Source organism: Chiloscyllium punctatum, chromosome 3 (assembly GCF_047496795.1).
Source record: "Chiloscyllium punctatum isolate Juve2018m chromosome 3, sChiPun1.3, whole genome shotgun sequence".
Classification (NCBI taxonomy): domain Eukaryota; kingdom Metazoa; phylum Chordata; class Chondrichthyes; order Orectolobiformes; family Hemiscylliidae; genus Chiloscyllium; species Chiloscyllium punctatum.
Genome location: NC_092741.1, coordinates 89375060 through 89391247, shown reverse-complemented (window position 1 = coordinate 89391247; position 16188 = coordinate 89375060). Strand labels below are relative to the sequence as shown.

Sequence of the window (16188 nt, the reverse complement as noted above, 5' to 3'; positions counted from 1 at the left end):
GCCACAAGGGACTCAGGAACTGTACATTCCATTGTTGCCCAGTCTCGGAGCTTGAACTCAGCCCAGAGCAAGGAAGTAAACGAGAACAAATTTTCTTTGCTGCTCAGACACTGCATGGATAGGTTAATATCTGGAATTTTTTCATTATCAGATGAAATAGCTACCTCATATTTTCCACTGATTTGCCGTGAAGATTGCACTTTGCATGTTTCGACCTGAAGAACAGATCATTTTTTTTAGATCTCTATTAACCTTCTTTTATGCAATGTTGCTTTCAGTCCTACATTTTTTTGAGAGGCTGCATCTTCTGGTCCATTTCATTAAAGCACATCTCAACATGCTGCTTAATCATGTGCTCGTGCCTCTACTCTTCTGCCAGAGTTCTAGCCCTCAATTGTAGTGTTCATTCTTAAATGCAGCAAAAACTGTTATCAAAAGTCAGCTCATTCATTTGGTGGATGATGCAATTAACTGATAGAGCTGTGTGCATGATAAAGGTGATTGAATATATTGACACCTCTCACCCTGTGACAGGAGTAGCAGGACTTGGTTGTGGATGAAAGGAATTATTCAAGATCGTACAGATCAATTTATTTCTAACTAGAAAACAGTGTCAATGTCCACGTGCACGAGGAAAGTGGAAACAGTCAAGATATAATGAGCCTATAATTATAATTTAATATGTACTGCAGAATAATTACACATTTTTGGTAACTATAGATTATCACTCAATAAACTTGAAGTGATTAGATTACAGTTAACGATCCTTCACCTTTCTCACATTTTTCCTGCCTGCCATCTGTTGACAATAAAATAAAATTACTAAAGCTATTTCTACTTGCATCTTAAGGTTCAATAAAATTATCGGAGTTATTGCAAGACCACATTTGTTACAAAACTATACAGAGTTTTAGTTTTTAATCTGTTTAAGCTTTACCTTGTAGTCTTTCATTACATTTGACCAAGTCTGTTAGACTCCTGTTCATATGTACATACATACACTCCTGCACAAAAGTGAAAAATAAATCAGTTGCATCAACTATGTCTGTAAATGCCTTTGCACCTTTTAAGTAGCCTTTAAATGTATTTATGTAACTAGGTCAAAAATGAAAATCTGAGAACAACTTTTTTGGTGATTGCTTTGTTTAACTCTCTTCAATATACTGTCAATTTGGTTTGTGTCCTACTGCGAGGAATAGAAACAATGAGAGCAGTACTTTTAATGAGTTTACATTTCTGTAAAGCCTGATATATCCTCAAGACACCCAGATAATTCGTTTTCAATGATAACCATTACTACTTGAGCAAATGTGGCAGCCATGTTTGCATAGCCAGGTCCCACAGGCATCAAATATGGTGAATAACAATTAACATAATAGTCGATTGTCGAGTCTTGACTCTTCTGACAGTGATGATTGTTTAGTGAAAACAATGAAGTAAGCATAGGTGTATTTTCCCTTTCCTGTGCTTCTCTTTTAGCTGGTAAATGGGAAGCTCATGTCCATTCTCTGAACCTGCACACAAAGCACACATTGCTTTGAGATTCAGTTAGTCTGCAAGAAAATGGAATCTTGTTAGCCATGACCCTGGGGAAGGCTTTTGCAGTGTTGCAAAGACGTGAGATGCCCCTGTGAATTGCCTCTACTGTAATTTTCTTTTGCCTGATATGATTTTTGTCTCTTCTGTGGCCTGTGGAACGGATTCTACTTTCCAACAGCAGCATACGATTTAGAAGGAGGACCAAGTTGTCCTTTGAGTCTGTCATGCATCAATATCATTGTTGATTTTGTTGTGGTCTCAATTACACTTATCTGACTGCGCCCATAACAATTGCTTCCCATCTCCATTAAAAATAAAATTCAGCCTTGAAAAAATTAAATGAATCACCCTTCCCTGTTTTCTGGGCAAGAGAATTCCAAACTGTCAATCCTCTGAAGTATTTCTCCTCATTGCTGTCTGAAAAGTGAAATCTCTTGCCCTTAAATTGTCCCTTAGTTCTGGTTTCTCCTGCAATCAGAAACCACCCCCAACCCCAACCCTGCTATGTCCCCTCTGCTGGCAGCATCTGTGGAGAGTTGACCTTTCGAAGAGAAGTCATATTGAGCTTATTATGTTCGCCTTCCTGGTCATTTGCCATTCTAGCAAGTAAACATTTTGGGATTCTTGCTGAAGGGCACTCAGATCCCTCTATACAACCAAATTCTGCAATCTCTCTCCTCTTAAATAGTGTGTTTTTTTTTTATTATGCTTGCCATGTGGACCACATTGAACTCCTATCTTCCAAATTTTTGCCCACTCACTGAACCTATCTGTATCACTTTTCAGACACTCTACTCCATTCTTACAACTTACTCTGTCAGCTATCTTTGTATTATCGAGAAATGTAACTATCATACTTTCAACCCCTATATCCAGGTTGTTAATATTGATTGGAAATGATTCAGTCCACTCCACTGATCTCAATGGGACTCCATTAGTTCAAGCTTGCTAGCCCAAAAAGACTGACTCATCCCAACTCCTGGCTTTGTATTAACTAACCACTTATTTATCAGAGTTAAAATAATTGAGCTCTTGCGTCATGATCATTGACATCCTATCAAGTGCCTTTTTGAAACCAAGAACACCAATTAGATGAGAAATGTTTTTCACTCAAAGGATAGTGAATAAATGAAATGCTTTGCTGCAGGAGGCTGTGGAGGCCAGGTTACTGAATATATTCAAGGAAAAGATTGATAGAATATTAAAGACATCAAGGCAAGTAGAAAGAAAGCAAATGTTGGAATAAGGGATTGATCATGATCATATTAAATGGTGGAGCATTTTCTAAGAGCTGAATAGTCTACTGCTGTGTCTCATTTCTACCACATTTTTATGGTCCTCTTTGTTCATCTTGCTTCTTTATTCCTCACAAAAGATCTGAAAGATTAGTTCAGCAGAATTTTCCTTTCATGGTCACATTCATGGGTTTCTAAGTGATGTTGCTTAAAAGTTTTCTTTGTGACAGTTGGTACACTAACTCTAGTTTCCCATCTCCCTATTTCCCCAGTCATCAGGGAATCTTGCAGAATTTAAAGAATCATGGAAGTCTATAATTGATGTTGTTGCTGACTTTACAGACACTTGAAGATCTGAAGATGCATACCATCTGGTCCTGGGGACTTGTCAGACTAGTGGTTTTCCCAGCACTTGCTTTCTTTAAAGTCTCATTCACACTGTGTAGCACAATGTCACCATGTTATACCTGACTGTCACCAATAAGGTATTCTCCATGTGAAAATGAGACTTCAGTCCCACAATGACAATGTGGTGGTCACTTCTACTAATATTGTCACAGATGGGTGGATCTACAGTGTCCAGACTTTTCAAAATAAAATCAAGTATGTATTCTCTTTTTGATTGCCTCACCATCTGCCACAGACCTAGTCTAGCAACTGTGACATTTTCGGACTTGACTAGCTTGGTCAGTTGAGTCAGTCTTGATGATAAGCATTTAAGTCCCCATTGAGAGTACATTTGTACTCTCTTCTTCCATGTGGTGTTCAACATAGGGTGGGGATAATGTGCTAACCAGCAGTATGTTTCCTTGCCCGCGTTTGACCTGTTGTCAATGTTGAAGACTTTTTGAGTAATTCCATCCTAACTGTGCCAGCACCTCTGCTAGGTCTGGCTTGCCAGTGGGACAGGACATATCTAGGGATGGTGATGGTGATGGTGTTGTCTGGGACATGGCTTGTAAGGTTTGATTCATGAGTATGACTGCATCAGGCAGTTGCTTAATGAATTTCTGAGGCACTTTTCATAATTTTCTGACTAGCCCCCAGATGTTAATAAGGAGGACTTTGTCACATCAACAGGGCTGAGCTTTCCATTGTCATTTCTAATATCTAAATCAATTCCAGGTAACCTGTCTGGTTTCTTTCTTCTGAGACTGTTTAGCAGATTTTACTATCAGATAGCTTCCTATGTCTTCTCACGGAACAGCTAAGAGTCAACTACATTGCTGGAGTTGCATATAGGCCACCAGCTAAGGATGGCAGACTTCCTTTTCTGATTGACATTAGTGATTCCTGTGATCATTTTATTAAGACATAACATAATTTGAGCAGGCCCAGGTGAGTTTAAACTGGGAACATAGCACTTGAAAGAGATTTTCTTTTCTAAAAGTTAAACAAAGACAAAGTCAAGGTCCAGCAAGGACAGCAGGAGAAGGTTAATTTGCTTTAGAGTTTGGAGATCACCAAAAATATGTCATTTAACTTGATGTATATTAAGCAAATGTTCACAATTTTCTCCCAGTGTGCATGGATCTAGAAATGCCTAGGGGAAATTGCCCATCATCTGATTAATGTAATTCAGTAGGATTATGTATAAATATGGATGAAACCATTTTAATGTAGATTTTTTTTCTCTCAATGCAGTTAATGACTATGGTTTGATGAGCTTGGAAACCTTCAGCTATTATTTATAGCATTAACCTTAAATCATTTGTTGCTTTCTTTTAATATTTTACTTTAAATGATAGTTTGGAGCCAAATCTTGTTCCCTCAGAGAGGAGGATTCTGTGGGAGCAATTTGGTGTGGTGGTTCCCATGACATTCTAAGATATACTGAAGTGCCCTTTGCCTTCATAGTTCCGATGGAAAATATTTTGGAAAAAAATAGTAGAGTTATTATTGGAATAAAATAAACACCTGACTAATGAAATAATGAGTTGATGTTATTTTAGCCATAAATAGCAGCAGTCACTCATTCGTGGAAGAAGGGAACTGCAAAACTTCGATTGACACGATTGAGACATTATGTTTTTGCCTCTGCTATGATTAATAAATGAAAAGGCACTAAAGCTTACGAAAGACGCAGTTAACTCCACTCACCTTGTGTACCTCAAAATGGAGCTCCATTGCATCTAGTCTGTTCACGTCCAAGATTTGTTTGTTTCTCTTACCTCTGAATACATTGTATTATTTGCATAGTTAGTACAAGGATCAGCATTGGATCTCATGGACCCATTGCTAATCTAAATAGCAACTTGTGCTTGGTACAGATTAATTAGAATGTGGGGAGGAAATGTCTGTTCTGGTTAAGCCTGAAGAAGAGAAATTAGATGAAGAGATATCATTTGCCAAAGAAGGATGGCACTTGGGCACAGTAAAGTAAAAATAATCTATTAACATCATATTTTATACAATCAGTTTATCAGCATAGTTCCAGGAATAGGAAACAATTCATGCACCAGCTCTGATGAAATATTGGCAGGTCATTTGGTGGTTGAGCAGCTGCTGTTCAGGATTGTATTTCAACTCCAGTAATTTTGAAGAATGCTAATTTCAGAACTAGAACAGGCAAAGTAAGAGTGTGCAGGCGTAGGCGAGGGAGTTGATTTGTTAGTAAGAGCAAGAATTTCTGCTTTGTAATAGTCTAATTCCCAGTTTATAGTAATTTTTTTTAAAAAAAGATGTTAAGTGAATTCCAGTAGGGAAAATTACTTAAAATTACAGGGTTTTTTTTATTGGATATGGTCTTACAATCAGAATTTAGATATCTCTAATGTAATAATCTCCAGATTGTTCCCACTGCCCTGTGCAAATAAGTCCAGAACTAGTAAGGGAAGAAAAATAAATGTATGGCTGGAAAGATGAGTTAGGAGGAAGGGCTTTAGATTCTTGGAATACTCGGCTGCCTGTGGGGAAAATGGCTCCTGTACTGGTCAGACAGTTTGACTACTCCAGAACTGAGCATCTTGCTGGAGGTTTTGTAAATGTTATTGCAGGGAGTTTAAAGCTAAAACAGGGGTGTAAGAACCAGGTGAGAATGTTTGAAAGTAACACAAGGATACACAAAATACTGCCAGAGACAGAAAGTACTAGAATAGTAAATGTTGAGTTAATGGTCAGAGTCAGAGTAAGTGAGAAAGTAATGCAGTCTAAACAGAGTTTCTGCTGCATGTATGCAAATACATCAGGTATAGCCAATATGATTGGAGAGTTAGAGGCGCAGCTTTGTGGAATTGTGATGCTATAGCCTTTACAGAGAAAAGGCAGTTATGGGTGTTAAAATTCCTTTTACAAGATATTCAGACAAAAAAGGAAAGGAAAACCTAGGAGGAGAGGTGGTAGTTTTGGTTCAGGGCATCATTGAGCTACTGAAGAACAGTGCATGTCCCAGAGTGTTCAAAAACAGAAACAATTTGGATAGAGCCAAGGAACAAGGAGGATACAATCACTTTGCTTGATGTAGTATATGGACTGCCAACTACTGGGGATAATATAGAGCAATAAATTTGGAAGGGAATTACAGAGAGGTGTTAAAGGTAAAGGGGCCGTTAGTCCGAAGAGGGCTGTCTGGCTCTTTTTGCAACAATGGTGGTGAGTTTAACCTGAAGGTCAATGTGCCTCAAGCAAGGGATGAGGTTGAGATAAGGTGGAACCTTTATGATAACCTCAGCTGGCGTAGGAATTGAGTTCCATGTAGTTGGTATCACTCTGCATCACTGATGATGAAAGGTTATCAGAGGTACAGGGAGTGTGGATTTGTGGTTACCATCAGGTCAGTCATAATGTTATTAAATGGTGAAGTAGATTTAGATTTAAGGGAATGTATGACCTGCTTCTGTTCCTAATTCATACGTTTGCATATCCCTGATTCAGGACCTATCTTGATTTTAAAATTCTCAACCATGTTTTCAAATCTCTGTTTGGCCTTGCTCTCTCTCTCTCTCACTCTCTGCAAATTCCTCTAATGCCAGAACCTCAAGATATTTGTGCTTCTCTAATTCTGCCCTTCTCTTCACTCCTAGTTCGATTTATTTTTATCACTGACTAGGTCGGCATTTATTACCCATCACTAAATATGCAAGGGGCTGTTGAGCATCAGATACATTGCTGTGGGTCTGGAGTCACATGTAGGACAGACCAGGTGAGAATGGTAGGTTTCCTTCTCTAAAGGATGGGTATTTCCAACAATTGATAATTGGAACAGTTTCATGATGCCATTGGACTCTAATTCAAGACTTTTTAAAGTTGAATTCAAAAGCCACCATCTGCCATGGAGAGATTTGAACCTGGATCCCCAGAACATTGCCTATGTCTCAGGATTAATGGTCTAGTGATAATTCCACAAGGCCATCACCATTCCTGCAAGTGTTGGTGGTCATGGTTTCAATTGCCTAGGCCCCATGCTCTGGAATTTCATTCCTTTTCCTCTCTGCCTGTATGCCTTGTTTTCTCCCATTAAAGTCATTTGTTAAACCTATCTCTTTGACTAAGCACTTAGTCATTAGCATATTATCTCCTTATGCAGCTCAGTGTCAGATTTCAATTTATAAATCTCCCATTGAATACCTTAGGAATGATTCACTTTGTGAAAGGCAAAATAAATCCAGGTTGTTGCTCAGTAACTAGAATGATGTTGATGCAGACGATACTCTTGGGCGGTGTTGAATGTTTTGAGTTTTGTGTGGCTGGATGTTGCACTGATGACTTGTGACTTTTGCAACTTAGCTATTCCTTGTGTCTTATATCTAATCGTGAAACTTTGAAGGGCCAGAAAGTGAGCCATTCATCACTGACTCACCAGTCTCTGTCCAGCTTTGTGTGCATACAGTCAGACCATAGTAAAATGACAGAAGGACCACGACTTTTTATAGTTATTTGGAGATTTTGGATTGCCATTAGTATTTTAACATGTCCAAAAGAAATGTTAATCTATTTGCCTCACAGGCAACTGCCACATGTTGTGTAATTAAATAAACGTTAGCAAGTATATAATTTAATTTTGAACATAACAGAATATTTCAATTTCAATGGAGATTTTTAAAAATGGAATGACATGTTCTAGAGAAAGGAACACCATGCAAAATGTTTTCTGTTTCATTGGTATTTTATGTTTGTTCATTACATAAAGGTAGATTAGAAAATGATATTTATGTTTCTTGAATTCTAGTACCTGGCCCTATACCGAGTGATTCATTAAAAGGAACACCGTTTGAGGACAAAATCTTTCTGCAGTGGAAAGAGCCTGTGGAAGCAAATGGTGTCATCACACAATATGAGGTAATAGATTTGATTACTCAAGACTTTTGCACCCTTTGCTCCCATTTACATTTTGTAATGTGCATATCCAAAACTGACCAAATCTCAGCTTCCAAACTTTGCAGACAAATTCCTTACATATTCTGTCCATATGCTTCAGAGTAGTTGTCCATCAGAGCAGCTGGAATCTACAGAAGGGTGGTTTGTGGTACCATACTTGTTTTGGAATACAAGTGTAGTTAGAGAGCTGCAGCTCCATGACTTACTGCTAGCCTTAGGACCTTCTGGCTTATGATAGTGCGACAGCAGCCTAAAGCCTCAAGGCAATAAGATCATTGAGAGAAACTGTAATGGAGGGTTTCACTTACCAACTGAGGCCCTTCTTGCCTTGCCACCTGACTACTTTAGTACCACTGTGTTGAAGTCCAAGTGTAAGCTGCTTTGGAAAAATATCAAAAACTGTGACATTTATGTCTCAAAGAAAAAAGACTGGATCAGCAGTGTGTGGGAGACCTAATTCCATTGTCTTACATTCCTGGCTCTCCATGTTCTGCACCCATTGTATCTGGAATTTAAGTTCAGATGTGAGGCGATCAGATGTTACAATATGGCATAACGTGAACCTATTGTAAATGGTTTATCTCCAGTGTGTCCACAGTACCTGAAATTGTCCTTAGATATTACAGCTGTGACCATTTGGATATGAATTGATCATTTTAGTTTTCAGCAAATAATGAATCTGAATTGTTTTGATTAATTATCCTGGATTTACTGGTTGTGCACGTTTTTTAAAAGCTTGATTTTTTTTTGTAACAATAACCATTTCAGAATAAACATTAGTTTGGCTATGACTGTGCCAGGAGAGCTCAAAATAAATTGTTTAAATAGTAGTGGAGATGTACAGCATGGACAAGACCTTTTCAGTCCACTCATCCATGATGACCAGATATCTCAATACAAACTAGTCCCATTTGTCAGCACTTGGTCCATATCCCTCCTAACCCTTCCTATTCATATACCCGTCCAGATGCCTTTTAAATGTTGTAATTGTACCAGCCTCCACCACTTCCTCTGGCAACTCATTCCATACACGCACCACCCACTGCGTGAAAAAGTTGCCTCTTAGGTCCCTTTTATATCCTTCCCCTCGCTCCCTAAAGCTTATGCCCTCTAGTTCGGGACTCCCCCACTCTATGGAAAAGACCTCGTCTATTTATCCTTTCCATACTCCTCACGATTTTACATACTCTATAAGGTCACCCCTCAGCCTCCGATGTTCCAGGGAATACAATCTCAGCCTATTCAACCTATCCCTGTAGCTCAAACCCTCCAACCCTGGCAACACTCTTGTAAATCTTTTCTGAACCCTTTCAAATTTCACAACATCCTTCCTAAAGGAGGGAGACCAGAATTGCACACAATATTACAAAAGTGGCTTAGCCAATGTCCTGTGCAGCTGCAGCATGACCTCCCAACTCCTGTACTCAATACTCTGACCAATAAAGGAAAGCATACCAAACGCCGCCTTCACTATCCTATCCACCTGCAACTCCACTTTCAAGGAGCTATGAACCTGCAGTCCAAGGTCTCTTTGTTCAGCAACACTCCCCATGACCTTACCATTAAGTGTATTTGGTCCTGCCCTGATTTGTCTTTCCAAAATGCAGCACCTCACATTTCTGTCAATTAAACTCCATCTGCCAATCCTTGACTCATTGACCCATCCGATCAAGATCCCATTGTAGTCTGAGGTAACCTCCTTCACTGACCAATGCATCTCCAATTTTGATGTCTTCTGCAAACTTACTAATTATCCCTACTATGTTCACATCCAAAACATTTATATAAATGATGAAATATTAGATGAAAGCAGGAAAACATTCAATTTGAAAAAAAAATCTTTCCTTGATGGGATGTCACTGGCTAGGCCAACATTTATTGCCTCTTCCTAATTGCCTTGAGAAGATGTGATGAACTAACACTAAAGACCAGTTTGTGCTGCAGATGCTGTTACAGTACTTGCCTAGGAATTTGGTCTAGCAACTGTGAAAGATTGACTGTATAGTCCCGTTTAAATTGCACCAATCCCAAGTTCTTGTTTAATCAGTCACCCATTACTTAGATACAGGAAATTTTATCATGCCATAAACACAATGTTCACTTTATTTGTGCTATCATTTTTATTTTGTCTCTTTAGGTTTTGAGAATGATTCCACTTTCTGTGCCATTATAAAAGTTCTCTGTTAACATATCACACATTTTCTCTGTCTAGGAGTTTTTGTTACAGTTCAATGCGTCTTCTCAATTTGCCTGATTAACCACACCCAGAATATTTCAAAATTAACGTTTTTGTGAAATATTGGTACTCTTGATCCCCAATGCAGCATTGTTTAGCTGCTTGTTTTATATAGAGAAACTGAATGGAATCTGTATCCTAATAAATTTGATATATAGCGAGGTATCCTGGTAGCTTGATGCAAAGGAGGAAAACGGCTTGCATTCTCAATGTGTGCCAGGGCAAGGCAGCCAATGATCAGCCCCAAAACTTTGCATTAATCACACAGTGCTGTTCATCTCCCACCTGGCCTAGCCCTCTTTGGGATAATTTTTGTCTTCAGTGATAGACAGAGTGGGTTACCCACTTGTTGCACCGCCTTTGTCAGTTTTATTCCAACCTTTTCAATGGAATCACAAACATGTGAATGATCTCTCACCTCAGCAGTGAAGATCAAAGTTTAACCCCATAGGATTTTTAATCTGTTCACAATTAGAGGGTCTGTATTTTCTTTATTTCATTTTTCTCAAACTTGGTCTCTATACTGCTTCCTCCAATGAAAGGGTGAGGGCAAGACTTAGAAGAAAATGTATACTTAAAAATGTGAGGGAGAATTAGTTCAGACAATTCATTTACAACATTTCTGAATGCTTCCACTTAAAACCATATAACTGAAGATTTTTATAACAAGGTTGTACCATTATATTTCTATTCCAGATTTGTTCTTCCAAAATACAACAATTGGCACTTACTTTTTCTGTATTAAATTCTAAGGCCTCCTAACATCTGGTATTATTCTGCTCATGGTTGCCTACTTTCCTCAGTTTGTCTCTGATGAAAATGTCAAAATTATGCCCTTTGTACCCCTGTTTTTGTGGTTATTTTGTCTCAAAAGGAGCAGAAGTCCTATTACCAACTTTAGGAATTCTGAAAATCACTGCAATACTGCTTTCTTTGTGTCTAAATAAGGTTCTTGTCCCTGTTGCTGCTGTCCTTTTTAACCTTTACAAATTTTAATTTGCTAACAACTCTATCGTACCTCACTTTGTGTATATGGACTTTGAGAACACAGTTCACAATGCCAACCATGTTAACAGCATGAATCCCTTTTACTGCTTCAACAAGTAACTTCACCTTTTCACAAATTAGATCAATTTAGAAATGTTAAAGATTGGTAAGAACATTATTGCAATTTCTTATTTTAGAGTTAGCAGGGAGGAAAACTACCTGGTTTTATTTTTTGGTTTCTTCATGTTTGGCAGATCAGTTACAGCAGCATCAAGTCTTTTGACCCAGCTGTTCAAGTGGCTGGACCTGTTCGGACAGTGCCAAAAATGTGGAACAGTACACACCATGTTTTTTCACATTTGAATCCTGGAACTACCTACCAGTTCTTAATTAAAGCTAGTACAGTGAAGGGATTTGGTCCAGCTACTATTGTCAATATCACCACAAATATATCTGGTAAGGACACCATTTATTAATGAAAACTGAAACAAAAGTAACAGTGCTTGCTATAAGTCGATTTGAGTAGAACATTTTGCATAGGATTAATTGTAGTGTCTTGAAATAAAGTCCAAGCTAAGCATGCGCACAATATTTACATTACATATTTAGGCTACTTTATCTTCTTGAGAATGTTTTCAATCTAAGAAAATGTCATATCCAGAATAAAATTAGTTATATTAACTGCTGAAGAACTTACTTTAAATCAATAATACTTTTGTAATTTGATACTTTCTATCATTACATTCTGTGATAAAATGATACCTGTAGAGATCAATAACTTTTAAAAATGTACTTGAATTTTGTTATTTACTAGAAAGATCATATCACATTTTAAGGTTTTTACTGTAACAAGCTAAAAGCAACGTTGGCTAAATGCTATTTCAAGTGGCAACATATTATTTGAACTACCAACAAAGTTCCTACTTAACCTTTGAGATGACCACTAAACTCCACCACTGTTATACTTTAATCTGTCCCTTAAACCAGAATTTCATCCATCAGGAACAAGTTTAAATATATGGTCAGCGTTAGATTGAATGTTCCATTTTGTTCTCCAGCCAGATAATTTTCACTTCCCGAAATGACTTTCTCCCTCAAGCCAATTTTTGCACCCTCCTCTAAATCCTTAAAACTTGTTCAGCTTCGTCTGATATGAACCCCACCCAGCAAAAACATTGTTGGTATTGTCGTTACTCTCTCTCCCTGTCCTCTTTGTAATATGAATCACTTGAGCCTTGTATCCAGTCATAAATACTGATTAACTGTCTTCCACACTGATCCCATAAAACTCCATTCTATTTTGAAATGAAGTGGATTATTTTGTACTATCTTCATTGCAAGATCCAAGTTTAACAATCAGACAACCCAGTCTTAATGTTGAGCAGGATTCAGCACAGGTCATGTGACCTTCTTCATTCTTCCATCTTACCCTAAAGTAAAAAGGCAGCTCCAAAACACAACAATCGTGAAAAGCTTTGCATTTTTAATGCATTTCAAAGATTATTCAATTCATTCCTTAAAATGGGGCATTTTACTATATCTATTGTTTTGCTTTTACGATTAAAATGTATCACATCTAGATTTATCTTAAGCATTAGATTGCAGTTGATGCATTGTTTTATCGAGTTACTTCACATTCCGAACATGCAAGATTAAAACTGCAAGCTTAGAATTAAAAATAATGTCACAAACAAAGTTTGTCATTTTCAAAAAAATTCGGAAACATTAGTGAAGACCAAATTAACTCATCTGTTTAAGTATGAGGTTGAGGCATGCTACATTTGTAAAAGGAAATTGCAAAATGCCCTTTGTGAAGCTGATGTGTTGATCAAAAGAAACCAAAGCTCTTGAATGCACTGTCAACTGCCAAATTACAAATTTCAAACTATAAAAGCAATCCTTTTGAATAAAACATTGATAATTTCAATTAATTCAAGGTGGGTTACAGCCCTTCAAAGACACAATTACTGTGTGCTTATCTTTAAAAGATGCCTGGGGCACAAGAAACATTTAACAGTTGTAAAATTATTTCCTATTCATCTGCTTCCATTTCTTCTTTTATATAATTTGAAACAGGGTAGAACAGAAATGTTACTTTTCTGTGACTCATTTTATGAGCTACATTCTGACATGTCAAAACAATTAGTATCTTTTATTCATTAAATTTGATTACCTCTAAATGGTAAGACAAAGAATACTTTGAAAAGTAGGAAAATTTATGGGTGGCAGTTTACATTGGATTCTTTGAAAATGCATCATTATGTGAACATTTAAATGACTTGTGCACATTTTCTTACAATAATTTGAGATGAAACAATTTTTACCCTATCTCTACAAAATCGATTAAATACCAACTTAATATTTTACTTTAATCTGTTGTAAAGTAAAATGATATACCAATGGCATGTCACAATTGCAGAATGTGACAAGTTCCTGCTGTCAATCGTGTTTGGGTTATGTACCGAATAAAGGCACATTTTCCCACTGGGAAGAGCACTGCAGATATTTTCTCAAGCAGCTTTTATGTTCCTACACAGCTGTTTAATGATAGAATGTAAGGATGATTTTTTTTGCCTCCATTCCCTAGAGAAAATGTATGCTTGCAATATTAAAAACTAGATTTCATTTTTTTTCATCTACAAGGACTTTGAATAGAACCGTTGAAATTTGCAATAGGGTTAGATTTGTTTTATTTGTCCTACTCTTTTAATTTCTTTTGATTAAATCTTAACAGCTCCTATTTTACCTGACTATGAAGATGCAATTCTTAATGAAACAGCAACCACAATAACTGTCATGCTGAGACCTGCACAGGCTAAAGGTGCTCCAATCAGGTAAATTTATTAGCAGCAAACTGTTTCTTCTTAAGATTCCCAGGCTGCTGTCTGTTAATGTTCTTCATTTCCAAGTGATATTTTCAGTTGACATAGTTGTCAGGAGGTTTGTTTACTCTGTTTAACATAGTGCCCAAAATTAGCCTGTAGTTAGAGACTATTATCTTCAGGGATCTTATAAATTGTGAGGCCTTTACTGTTTCATGGAGAGTCATACAGCACAATAATAGAGCCTTTGGTCCAATCTGTCCATGCCGACCATAATCCCAAGCTAAACTCTTCCCACCCGCCTGTGTTTGGCCCATATCTCTCAAACATGTCTGCTGTACTTAAGTGACTTTTCTTCCAGAATACTGTTATTTTTATTCTTCTGACCATATTGAAGTAATAAATTTGCAGGTGTTTCTTAAAGTTAATTAAAATCTAACTTAGGTCTTCAAAAACTTGAATCAACAATCATGCAATTTGCTTTATACAAATTATAGAGGTGCTAGAGAGACCAGAATATTAGTGAGGAAAGAATTTTGATGAATTAAACCCATGTGACCTCACCTCATGTAAGTATACTACTAAAATGTCATGTAGTATGTATTAAGTTTCTCCTGCGCTGTCATGATGTTTACTCTTATATTCTATGTAATGTTAATTTTTAGTGGTAACAGCTTTTCATCAGACCAAAGAACTGATAAGAAATAATTTGTTGACTTCAGTTTCTTTCGTGCAGCTATTAATATGGTCTGAATACTCCACTTTGTAGATACAGTTCTTGATTTTTAACTGCCTCCTTATTAAATGTGATGTTACCAATGTTGATTCAACTGCAATTTTCTTTTTAAAAAAAGCTTTATTATCTGTAATGCAAAATTCATCTTGCAGTCAGAAACCATACTTTTGTGATTTTGACTGTCAATAAGCTAAACCCTTATTCATAGTGATAGGACAGTTCTCCCCCACCGCACCATATTCTCCAGGGGTAATGTTAGTGTTTTTCCAGGATTGATTAGTAAACCTTCCAGAGGCTCATTTATAACTCATGGAAGTCACATTTAGGGGAAAGTGGCAGTCAAGTTGTTTATAAACTTAAGCCTTCACTACAGAATTATGCAGGTGAATCATCTTCTACTAAATTGATAGGAGGAGTGGACTTGTATGTTTTATGGACAGTTGCACCCTCTATCATGTCATTTGAGGGGAATTTTATATTACCTGTCATTGGCTTTGAATGGGTTCGGTGTTTTTAGTCACTTGTTCCTTCAGTTTATTTGACTGAATATTTTGAAATTGTTTTGCTTTGAAAACATGGTCAGAGGCTCATGAAAAAGGGACTAGAAGAATGATTTAACTGTGTTTCCTTGCTGGAACAGGCAGTAGACCATCTGCTTCAGTAATTTGCGATGGTTCATCATTTAGAACCATATAGCAGTGAGATGGTCTATTTTAGTGGACTGGACAGATTTCAGTCCATCTGTGCCCATGTTACGCTATGTCACTTATATTTTAGATCTGGATAGCTCCAAGCAAAGATAGATGCAATGTCAAGGTCATAAGATGTATATGTGTCTCAGTGCATTCTGTCTCCAGTTAGATGACAACTGTAAATAAGCAGTAATTATCCTGCACGATGTGCCAGTGAATCTTACAGAAGAATTTTTGAACAGAATTTTCATGTTCAACCTGCATGGGAAAAGGTATTAACAGTAGAAGTACAAAAAAATTGCCGTTGGTATATACTTGAAAGGAGATTAAAGATTAAATGTATGCAGAAGACCCAGACTAATGTCATAAATATTTGACTGTAATTGTGTTATATATAAGGTGGGACATTACTTGCACCCACCTGGTGTGGTTTGGGAGGGGTGTGTAATTTAGGGAAGGTATCCAGCCTATTTCTACCAACTCTCTACCATAATAGAATGTAGACTGGATCCAAAAATGAAATCATAACTCAAAATTGAAATAAATAATTCAAGATCAAATAAGCTTGACTGTAACTTTGGTTGACTCCAGTATTACACTGCCCACACCATAAGAAGGTTGGCAT

General features: G+C 37.2%; 1 protein-coding gene across 7 annotated transcripts in view; it reads left to right on the top strand.

Annotated features, from left to right (window-relative positions):
- ptprk (protein tyrosine phosphatase receptor type K) overlaps nt 1-16188 on the top strand; it is a 603086-nt gene that overhangs the window by 407766 nt on the left and 179132 nt on the right. For all 7 annotated transcript variants that reach the window (XM_072556025.1, XM_072556024.1, XM_072556023.1 and 4 more), the window contains exons 9-11: nt 7942-8051; nt 11568-11769; nt 14048-14147. In XM_072556025.1, coding sequence (XP_072412126.1) covers nt 7942-8051; nt 11568-11769; nt 14048-14147 — 412 coding nt within the window. The remainder of the gene's footprint in view (nt 1-7941; nt 8052-11567; nt 11770-14047; nt 14148-16188) is intronic.